Below are 12,020 nucleotides of genomic sequence, written 5' to 3' on the forward strand. Positions count from 1 at the left end.
AAATATTTATTAAGTTATAATTAAAATTAATATATTTAATAAATAAAATATTAAAATAAAAATAGCTTTTTTCTAAATTCATTAAATTAGTAATTGTACTGTCATTGAAATGTACTGATGCAATGTAATCAACAATCAGCGACAGATTCAAATTTAATTGGGTATTTGTATGATTTTTATTAATTAAAAAATTATTATTCACCCTCTAAATTTTTAAAAAATTTATTAATTTATTTTATTTAAAAATTATTCAATTAAAATATTTTTGTATTTTATAAAATAAATTTTTGATCTTTAAAAATTCATTAATATATCTTAATATTTATATTATTTAGTTTATATAATTTTAACTTTTTTAAAAGCATATATAATTTTAATTATATATATCATTTAATATCTATACATTTAAATATTTATATTATTTTACTTTAAAATATTTATATTATTTATTCTCTTTTATCAAATATAAAATAAGTTGATTATTAATTATTTTAACAAATAAATTAAACAATTTAATTTTATAAAATACATCAACCTTTTAATTGAATAATTTTTATAAAAATTAATAAAATTTTTAAAAATTTAATAATAATTTTCTTATAAATAAAATCCAATACCAATACAATTTTAAAGAAACCATTTTAATCTAATCTCTTTCCTTATTTTTTTCGATTAAAAAATTTACATTTAATTTTTGAGATTTTAACCTCGCTAATTAATTTTTTTTATTTTTAAAATATTTATAAGATAAATTATTCATTAATTATTAAATTTATTGACTTAATATATATGTAATCTCTTTTAAAAGATAATAATTTAGACAACTCATATTAAAAAAATTTTAAAAATTTATATTTAATATTTAATATGTGTAAATTAATTTAATTTTTAAAATTTATACGTAAAATTTTTTTTTCTATTTAAAATTAAATTTTACTTTAATAATTTTATGTATATAAATAAATATTTTTTATAAATTAAATAAAATTAAAATTATTACTGAAAAAATAAAATTAAACCTTAATTTAAATTTCTGCATCTGTCCTTATATGTAATTTTAATTTTTGTTTTAACACTACGAAAGTAAACGTGGCAACTAATACTGATATAAGTAATAATAAATAAAATAATAATAATAATCACAATAATAAATAATATAAAAATTTTAAATAATATTTAAATTAAAATTTTTTATTTTATGCATTTGTCCATTCAAGTATATATTTAAATTGGGTTGGTTTGTAAAGAATTTTACAATTTATTTAAATTAGTCTTCGACTTTTAAAATATAGAAATGAGGTATTCACTAATTTAATCTGATGATAAATATATTTAAATAAATTTGGGAGATTTCAGATTCTAATCTTTTAATTTTCATTTCAAACAAAAAAATATACAAATTAGAGAAGTTTGGAGAGTAAATTTCCATCTATCTATTTTAATATTATTTACTTTCATAAATAAGCAATTTGCTCCTTTAGAATCCAAATCACGAATATATGTCAATGCATTTTTCAACCCTGATTTGATACTATATGTAGTATAAAGTGGTTGAATTTTTTATTCTCTCTTCAACTTTTTATTTATATTTTACAATTATTTTAATCCATCAAGTTTAAGTAAATATTTTTTATTATTAATATTTTTTTTAAGTGTTTTCTTTTTACTCGTATAAAATTTATATAAATTAAACTTAATTAAGATCGTAAATAAGTTAGTATTTAATGCAGTAACAAAAGCTTTACGCTATAATCTAGGAGTATAAGGCCACTGGAACGGCACAAATTTCTAAAATCTTAGTTTTTCTTAGGTTTATTTGATTCAAAATGTCATATTTTCTGAAAAAAAGTGAACTTTTAGAAAATTTATTTATTAAAAATTATAATTATGTTTAGTATATAAATTAATTTTTTAAAAAGTAAAATTATTTTAAATGGTCTATAATATAATTTTAAAAAGTAAAATATTTTAAATGGTCTATAATATAATTTTAAATATAATAAATTAAGATAACAATTAGTAAATTGAATATAAATTAATTAGAAAAGTTCAACTTATTAAATTTCACCGATTACTTCCCTTGCATGAAAGAAATAATTTCAAAAAATTGATTTAAAATGGAAACTAAATAAGAGTTTTGTCTTTTTACGCTTTAAGAAGTTTCACTTATTTAATTTTTTATTTTTTTTTTAAATAAAAATCGAGAGTTAGAGGAATAAAATTTTACTCAGATACACTTACCACTAGGGGTGAGCATTCGGTCGGTTCGGTTCAAAACCGAACTGAACCGAATAAACCGAAAACTGAAATTTGAGTGTTTATGAAAACCGAACCGAACCGATTTTGATCAGAAACCGAATTGAACCGAACCGGTCTGATTCGGTTCGGTTCGGTTTGATCGATTTCGATTTTTAATAATTTTTTTATTTTTTACACTTTATTTTTAATATTTTAAAATTTAATTAAAATATTTTAATTTTAATATGATTTAATTTCTATATATTATTGAAAAAACATGTTATTATTACTAATCGGTTCGGTTTGGTTTTTTCGGTTTTTTTCTGATCAAAATCGAACCGAATCGAAATAACCGAAATTTTTGAAATTAAAAACCGAACCGAACCGAAATATATAAAAAACCGAACTAAATTTTTAAATTGGTTCGGTTCGGTCGGTTTTTTCGGTTTGAACCGAATACTGCTCACCCCTACTTACCACGAAAATTAAGTTTGTGAATACCACTTACTTAATTTATTATCCAATTAATTAAGGCATAAATATAAAAAAAATACATAAAATAAGTTTAATTAATAACTATATAAATAAACTCGAATAATAAAGTAGATTCAAGATTTTTTGTGTATGGAAATTTTGATACATTTATAAATTATAACTATAGTCTTTATTTAGTATGATTTATTTTTGTAAAAAAAGAATTTAAATAAATTTTTATAAAATTATGTAAAAATTTAATTTTTTATAAAATAAAAAAATTTTAAGGTAAAAAAAATTATATTCTGAATAAAAAATTATTAAATAATTTTTATTTCAAAACCGAAGGATAAGCATCCATTAGTTAGATTTAATCAAATGAAACGTAGATTCATGGACTGCGATGCTAATGCCAAGGTATCATATCAGCATGCATGAAGAATAAAATATGTTTAGTTTATTGAATATTTCTGTAATTAAGGTGGATTCCACCATCTCTGCCTGCTTGCTTTCTTGTTGGAATCCTAACACGAATCCACCAACTAAATACCCTTTTCTTAATTATTCTTTACCAAATATATTCCCCTTTTTTCAAAAAAAAAATTCATATTTTACGTTAAAAATTAGTGAATAAGATGCTATATTATTATATGAATTTATATTTATTTATTTTAATTAAAATATGTATAATTAAGCAAAATTAATAATTGTAAATATGGTTTTCTTTAGCAACCAAAAGAAAAGGATTTCATGCAAGATATAGATAATCCCATGCAAGAACATATTAATTAATTAATATTACTTTTCTTCGATTTGTATAAAAATAAAAAGTAATATAAAGATTATCATTAAAAAAAAAAAGCGAGGATTATTCTGTAAAATATTATTCAGTGGAATTTAATCATCTTGCATGCTTTTGCTGGTTATAAGAAGCCAATTCTTTCTCCTCAGTTCCATCATTCATCACTTGCATGTAGTTTTCCTTCATTATTTCTCCAAAAAGATTATTATTAAGAGATGGGAAATAAAGTAAGTGAAGTGTTGTACAAGATAAGACCTTATTTGCTTATGGTGTTTTTGCAATTTGGATCGGCTGGTATGTACATAATCAGTATGGTAACTCTGAATCATGGCATGAATCGCTACGTCCTCATTGTCTATCGCAACGCCATCGCTGCTCTTGTTCTTGCTCCTTTTGCTCTATTTCTTGAAAGGTCTCTCCTTCTTCACACCATGCATTATATAATTTCTCTATTCATACGTAAGGATTGATAGACATGTATATAAATAATAGAACCAATCATTTGTTCACTGCATGCAGGAAAACAAGGCCAAAGATGACATTCCCAGTCTTCTTACAAATAATGGCTTTGGCATGTTTAGAGTAAGGATGACATGGATTATTATATTTAATTTAGAAAATTAAAGATTAATACTTTTAATTTTCATATACAAATTTAATTAATTTGCTCAAGACAGATTAAGCAGAAATACATGTGCATGAAAAATTGACAGGCCAATCCTGGATCAAGGCTTCACTTACTTGGGGATGCAATACACATCAGCATCTTTTACATCTGCGATCATGAATGCTGTTCCTTCTGTCACCTTTGTAATTGCTGTGATTCTTCGGTAATTAGACCACTTAATTAATTCTTTCATGGTTTTTTATTTATACATACATGAATGGAATCAACATTTTTGTAATAGATATGATAACGAATAGAAATTCAGAACATCTCCCTCTGCTGAATATCTTTAACAGTTTAGAGCGTATACGGATCAATGAGATACGCAGCCAAGCAAAGGTTGTCGGAACCCTGGTTACTTTCGGAGGAGCTCTGCTTATGACACTCTACAAAGGCCCTCTTCTTCATTTAATATCCTCAACCAATGCAACCCACCATGGAAATGCTGCTCTTTCCGATAAACATTGGCTCGCCGGGACGTTATTGATACTTGTAGGCTGTGTCTCCTGGTCTGCTTTCTACATTTTGCAGGTCTAATTCATGCATGTATATTTATCTTCTATAATTCTCTGCTCCATCACATCTCAATCACTTGAGTTATACTTTTAACCATATAATATACGCAGTCCATAACCATAAAGAAGTACCCGGCGGAGCTCTCTCTGTCCTCGTTAATATGCTTGGCCGGCGCCATTCAGAGCTTGGCCATAGCACTAGTGGTTGCTCACCACCCCAGTGCGTGGGCCGTTGGCTGGGATACCAGGCTTCTGGCTCCGGTCTATACTGTAAGTTACTTGCTTATTAATGACAAAGTACGCGGCGAATCGTTTTTAAATCCGTAAAGAATCTCTGAACTTCAGGGGATCATTAGCTCGGGGATCACATACTACGTGCAAGGACTCGTAATGAAGACAAGAGGTCCAGTATTTGTAACAGCATTCAACCCTCTGTGCATGATCATTGTTGCAGCTCTTGGGTCTATTATTTTAGCTGAGAAGATTTATCTTGGAAGGTAAGTAAAGTACATCAAATCCAATTGATTCTTGAATCTGTAAACAATCTTGTGATTAATTGCTAGTAATCACTGCAAACCACAGTATCATTGGAGGGATAATAATAGCAATCGGGCTATACTCTGTCGTGTGGGGAAAAAGCAAAGACTATTCAAGCCAAGAGCCAGCTTCAATGGCCCAAAAGGAACTGCCCATTACAGCCATTGATGGGAGTAATAAAATGGTCACCTTCAATGCAAGTACCAAATCCGAATTGTCTGGTTAAGTGTGCCACTGAAACCCAAAATTGCTCCATTAATTTTGGTGGGTATAATATGGAAAACAGACACTCTGCTCATCAATGGGTTGAATTATTGTATATATATAATGGATATGAATATTAATCTAATGGATACACTTGAGAATGAAAAATAAATTAATTTTAAGTTGGAAAGTTGAATTTTAATTTCTAGGTAATAATAAAAAATCACTCAGTTTTTTCTATTAATTTTTTAATTATATTCATTATTAATATAAAATAAAAATATTAAATTATATTAAAACAATAAAATCATTATTAACAACATATTGTTTGAATTAAATACTAAAAAATAATTTTTTTTAATTATAAAAAATACTAAAGAGATGATTTATATTCTTATTTTAAAAAATAAATAATTAATAAAAAATTATGTTGAAAGTATGACAAAATTAAAAAGGGTAATAATAATTTATTTGTTAATTATAATGTAAAAAGGAATGGATAGTATTTTAGAATAATTAAAAATAAAAAAAAAAAACGAAAGGTTTACTAATAAAGTTATTTACTTAAAAAAAAAAAGCATTCCTAATTTTTTATAATGAAAATATCAAATTTAATTTTTTAATATTTTTTAAGAGAAGGTTCTACCAAATAAACTCTAAATATAAATAGAATAAAGGGATACCATCCCAATTACATTATTAAATCGGTAAACTCAATAAAAGAAGCAAGCAGTTCAAAATTACGATAATATATATTTATTAAAAGAATTGAGTCACTGATTTTATATTGAATTTGAATTAAATTTAGAATGGATTTATATTTATATAAATTCAAAAAATATCTAGCCAGTAGCTTCATTAGCTAATGAATCCACACATGTTAACTTGATATAGAAGCCAGTTTGGAGCATAGTGTTTGGCGAGAAAGAAAATAGAGGAGGAATTGTGGTGGAAGCAGAAAGAGAATAATAATATGCTAAATTTGGTCCTTTCGGTGTCAACACCCTTTGATTTGATGCTATTGGGGGCACCTCCACCTCTGCTCTCTCTATTGGAACAATATATTTATTGACATATGCATATCATCTGCCTCAAAAATCAAGCTGTAAGCTGAATCTACTGACAATTTTAGGTTGAGAATGATATTTATTATTTCTTTTCAAATTATTTCTTTTATTAATATTCAAAATATATTTATCTAATTAATCTAAATTTATACCGAATAAATTTACTCAACACTAAAATAAACTTTTAAATTTTTTAAAAAAATTATTTATGATAATTAAATATTATTACTACTGATGTTGCATAATAATCGTTCAACATAAATTATGAATTGTCATCACATAATAAATTTATATGATAAAAATATTATAAGGATATAATAAGTGAGTAACGTGATCCCGTCCGAGAAAAAAAATTCAGACACCTTAGTATTTGATTCATTATCAAGACTCGTCATCTTTTAGATAAAACGAGTCTTAGCATAAAGTAATCGTTATTAGGGACGTTTAGCGTATTCTCATTATATCTGTAATTACGGGATTATTAATCTGACGATATCTCTTATCAAGTAGCCGATCACATGATTGTCGAATTATTAAAAAATACTAGAAAATAACTTAAAAAGAGAAAGATCATAAATATAAAATTATACTATTATCTCATACTAAAGTTCTAAAATAATTCATTATAATTATTTTATTCTTCAGTACATTAACTTGAGCGTTGGAGTAGCATTTCACATTCTCTTTTTTATAGGTCTAACTAATTATAATACAATTTTATTTTTGAACTACATCACCTATCACCTAACATATGGTTAAAAATTTAATGATAATAACTTTCTAAATTTGTTGAGAAGACTTATTATAATATTTAATAATAATTCAAGCAACAAAAGCACATCTATCTATTAACTAACAAAATACACAAATAATTTTTAAAATTCAGAAAAGAATCAAATTAATTAGTTTAAAAAAATATTTTTAGTTATAAAAATATCATAAATATAAATAACACACTTCTTTTACTTTACCTCCAACCTGATTAAAATGTTTAATTAAACAAAAATATTATTTTTTTATATTAAATTTTAGTATTTGTAAACTAACTAAAAATTTTATGTGCAGTTTGGAATTATAAATTTAAGAAATATAATGAACGCACAAATTTTAAATTAATTTTCTTTTAGGCTTTTCAAGTGTGAAGACAAATTAATATGTAACAAATTTAATAACCATAGTAGATATAGACAGAAATAATATTTTATTCAGAGGTTCCAATTTAAGTATTAAATTAAATATAATTAGCAGAAATTTAAAAAGAATTAACACTGAAGATAATTAAGGAAGGAAAAGATGAAGGAGAGGCAGCCACATATTTTCCATTAATCCATGCGAGGGAAATGAAAATAGTTGCATGGCATCAATCCCATTTGTGAATGTGGGATTCCACCAACCTGTTTTCCTCTCGTTGGAATCCAAACAAGACAGCACCAACTTTATTTCTCTGGACATTATTTTCCCATGTATTCCTTTTATTTCTCAAAGTATTATCCATTTGCTTTCATTCATAATTAATAAATAATCCTACTTACATCACATTTCACTTACTATATATTAATTAAGTCCTAATATATAAGTAATTATTTATATATAGTTAATAAAAAAAAGGAAAGAATAGAAATTTATGAAGAGACAACTGATTATCCATGGGAATTGATAAGCATTGGAATAAGAATATATATTTGTTTGGAAATTAACATATTCGAGATAATCATTTGAAATTTTAACTGCATATACATAGAAAAGGAATTAATAGTAATCTTTTTTATAAAAGAATTATTTAGAAAGAAAAGAATAGAAATTATGAAGAGACAAGCAAATGGAATAAGAATATTATTTTGGAAATAAATATCAAATCATTAAGGAATTAATAGTACACTAGCAAAGTCAATTAAGAAGATGAAATATATCTGCCCAAATTAGGTATTATCAGTTGATAAAGAAGATATATAAGCATGCTAATTAAGGGAAAAGGAATTTGAAATTTCAACTTTTTTTTAATTAGAGATAATCACTGTCCTCTCTGTAATTTATCTTAATTAATTAAAATATTCATATAATTTTAAAATTACATTAAACATTTTATATTTTTATTTCATTAACACAAAAAGATATCCATTAATTTTTATTTATTTTTATCGTTAAGTTTAATTTAAATAATTAAAATGTTCATGAAATTTTAGGATTATATTAAAATATCTATTATATTTTTATTATATTAACTAAGAATAATACTTATTAATTTTTATCAATTTTGTCTTTAGTTTATTAGTCAAAAATGAAAATTTTTTAATATAAATTTAATTAAATCTTTATATTTTTACTCAAAGACTCTATAAGTCTGATTTATTACTTTTTTTTCTAATTAAGCCCATATACTTTTATTTCTAGATAAAATAAATCCAGCCATAAAATAATAATATTTTGATATTAAAATATTATTTTTAATAATAGAATTTTATTTTTATATTTTTTATTTCTATGTATTTTTTAAACATTTTCATGTTAATTAAAATAATAAGTTCAAATTAAAAAAATGTTATTAAAAGAATATTATATAACTCAGGACTTATTTGGTTTTAAATAAAAGTATATGGGCTGAATTGATAAAAAAATTAAATTAGACTTGGGTGACTCTTGAACAAAAATACAAAGACTTAATTGGACTTATTTTCAAAAAATTTTTACCTCAATTACTCTACTTATCAAATAAAATTCACTACCTGCCTTTTAGATTTGTCTCTATATTTTTTCGCATCTCTATTCTCATTTTTATCAAAAAATAAAAATTTATAATTAATAACAGAGTATTGATAGTGTAGATAATCACGACTCGATTTGTGAGTAGGGGATGAATTATTTAATTGGAGCTCAATTTAGAGAATAATAAAAATAAATAAAAATTTATGAAATATATTTTTAATTAATAAATTAAAAATATAATAATTGATGACCGCTGAGTTTCTCTACCCCATCATAAGGCCGGACCGACAGTAGCAGCCCACAACCCGAAGGCTCCTAAGCCCTCAAACAAGCCGGGCCCAACCCGTTCCTCCTCCAGACTGGATCTCTATTTAAGTTATTTGATCAGACCGGCCCAGCCCAATTCAGCCTTAAAACCAGACCTTCTTGGGTTCCGGTCCTTTTCCTCAAACCCGGGCACAGGAAGAAATGATTGCGGGACCAGTCATTTCGCAGCCCTGTCCACTCATGCACCGAAGGGAATTAAATGCTAGCCTGACACATGGATGGTCCTGAGGTCACCTATATGTACGAACCTGCAACAAGAGGTAGGTGGTCCTATAGCGGGATGGCCATCTCGCGTGGGAAGAGGAAAGAGTATAAAAGGGAGGAAATACCCTCCTCTAGGGCCAAGTTTTTTCTAAGTTCACAAACCCATTGTAAAACCCTATTTTCTGGATCTCAGATCATCAATTGGCGCCGTCTGTGGGAAACGAAGGAGATCTTTTCATCACCGGAGTTCCACTCTAAACAAACCCACTGAGATCCACGATAGCTAATCACAATGAAAACAGCACCATTAACACTCCCAATGACCTGAGCTCTCCCCAAGAGGGGCAACAGTTCTCTTTCTCTAGTCCTACAACTCCAAACAACCAAACACCAATCCCCTTCAACCCCTCGCCAAGCTTGGCGAGAAACATGCCCGGAGCCGCTCTGTCCAACCAGGACCTTCAAACCATGGCCCTCCAACTACAAAATACCACTCACTGGTTGGGGCAGATGATGCAACAAAGGGGCCTTAACACCCTGGTGAATGTGTCGCCAGTGATAGAAGAACCTAGAACCAATGAACCTCGCCAACCTACCCTCAATCCCCCTCAAACAACCAGTCGAGAAACAGGAGAGAGAAGCAGGAGAGCTGGCGGAGAAGTAGAGCCAGAAGCAAGGGTTCACGGAAGGAGGGCGAGGGAGTTGATCGAGAATGATGAAGTCGATAGTTATTCCGCCGAAACAACTGGAAGGATGGGGAGTGAGACACGGGAGGAGGAGTGCCGTCAGAAGAAGAAACCCAGGCAGGAAGCTGAGAGTGTAGACCAAAAGCTGCAAAAGATGAGAGAGCAGCTTTTGGCCGAGTTAGGGGCGAAGGACCCCAGCCAAACTCTTCTACCTACCTCTTCACCCTTCTCAAAGTGGGTGCAGCAGGAGACCGTCCCAAAGAAATTTATGATACCGCCCATGGCCGCATATGATGGAGCTGGGAACCCCCGGGAGCACGTCTTGAACTACAAGACCTTCATGGAGCTACAGACTTTGTCAGATGCCTTGATGTTCAAGGTATTCCCAACAACGCTCTCGGGGCCAGCACGGGCGTGGTTTAACAGCCTTGAGACCGGAAGCATTACAAGCTTTGGAGATCTGGCCACTCGCTTCATCAGCCGGTTCATAGCCGGGGTGCCAGCAGAGAGAAAAACCAGTTACTTGGAGACGGTCAAGCAGAGGAAGGATGAATCGCTGAGAGAGTACGTGGCCCATTTCAACAAAGAGGCCCTACAGATCCCCAAGCTGGATGAGAGCCGGGCGGTAGAGGCCATGCAGAAAGGGACGACCTCTCCCGAGTTCTTTGGCTCGTTGAGCAGGAAACCCCCGACCTCACTGGCAGAGCTCATGAAAAGGGAGGAGAAATACATAAGGCAGGATGATGCCTTAATGACAAGCAGGTTTGCCAAAGGGGCAGAAGACCGAGGAAAAGCTCCCGAAGAAAAGAGGTCGGAGAGGCAGGAGAAGAAGCAAGGCAGAAGGCCTGAGCATTACAGACAACTCTGGGAACGAAGAGACCAAAGATCCCACCCTCCAAGGGTCCCAGAACAAAAATCGCTCCCTCCGTGGATTCCGGAGAGTCTGACCCCGCTCAACGCCTCTAGAGCCGAGGTGCTCATGGCAGTACAGGACAAGGAGTTCCTTCAATGGCCTAGACCTATGAAAGCTGAAGCAAGCCAGCGAGATCCTGACAAATATTGTCAATATCATCGTACACACGACCATGACACCAACAACTGCTACCGGCTGATTGTCGAAATTGAGAGGCTAATAAAAAGGGGACACCTCATAAACTTCATGAAAAAGCCGGAGGGACAGAGGCCCCAGCCTAACCCAGCAGCCTAGGCACCAAGAAGAGTAGGAGCCGGACCAGTGAATGACGGGTCCAGTGGGACCATCAACATGATTGTCGGGGGCACGGGAGGTCGGATGGGCCGAAGGGGTAAGAAGAGAAGTCGGGAGGGGGAGAGCAGCAATACCGAGGTCATGCAGGTCGTCGAGCACTCTTCCGTGGTCATCACATTCTCTCCGGAGGACGCTCAGGCCCTCGTCATTGAAGCCATCATTCACAACTACCGAGTTAAGAAGATCTTAGTGGATGACAGGAGCAAGGTGAACCTATTGCCCTACCGGGTTTTCCAACAAATGGGAATCCCCGAGGAGCAGTTAGTCCGGGATCAGGCACCAGTCAAGGGGATTGGAGGGGTACCAGTGCCCGTGGAAGGGAAGGTCAA

The 12,020-nt window shown here is 30.0% G+C and overlaps 1 protein-coding gene across 1 annotated transcript; it reads left to right on the forward strand.

The window, feature by feature from the left end:
• Window positions 1-3,664: 3,664 nt before the first annotated feature.
• Window positions 3,665-5,627, forward strand: LOC110607065 (WAT1-related protein At4g08290). The gene is made up of 7 exons (XM_021746122.2): window positions 3,665-3,926; window positions 4,034-4,096; window positions 4,228-4,344; window positions 4,478-4,712; window positions 4,808-4,966; window positions 5,042-5,193; window positions 5,279-5,627. Exons 1-7 carry the CDS (start codon window positions 3,730-3,732, stop codon window positions 5,457-5,459), a joined length of 1,104 nt encoding a protein of 367 aa, XP_021601814.2. The 5' UTR covers window positions 3,665-3,729; the 3' UTR covers window positions 5,460-5,627.
• Window positions 5,628-12,020: the final 6,393 nt, after the last annotated feature.

The sequence above is a fragment of the Manihot esculenta genome, chromosome 18, assembly GCF_001659605.2.
Source record: "Manihot esculenta cultivar AM560-2 chromosome 18, M.esculenta_v8, whole genome shotgun sequence".
Taxonomy (NCBI): Eukaryota; Viridiplantae; Streptophyta; class Magnoliopsida; order Malpighiales; family Euphorbiaceae; genus Manihot; species Manihot esculenta.

What these genes read in the sequence shown, in the direction of transcription:
- LOC110607065 (XM_021746122.2), top strand. Translation starts at nt 3,730, where the DNA reads ATGGGAAATAAAGTAAGTGAAGTGTTGTACAAGATAAGACCTTATTTG. An exon ending in CTGCTTTCTACATTTTGCAG is followed by an intron (nt 4,713 to 4,807) that starts GTCTAATTCATG and finishes TAATATACGCAG; the next exon opens with TCCATAACCATAAAGAAGTA. An exon ending in GAGAAGATTTATCTTGGAAG is followed by an intron (nt 5,194 to 5,278) that starts GTAAGTAAAGTA and finishes TGCAAACCACAG; the next exon opens with TATCATTGGAGGGATAATAA.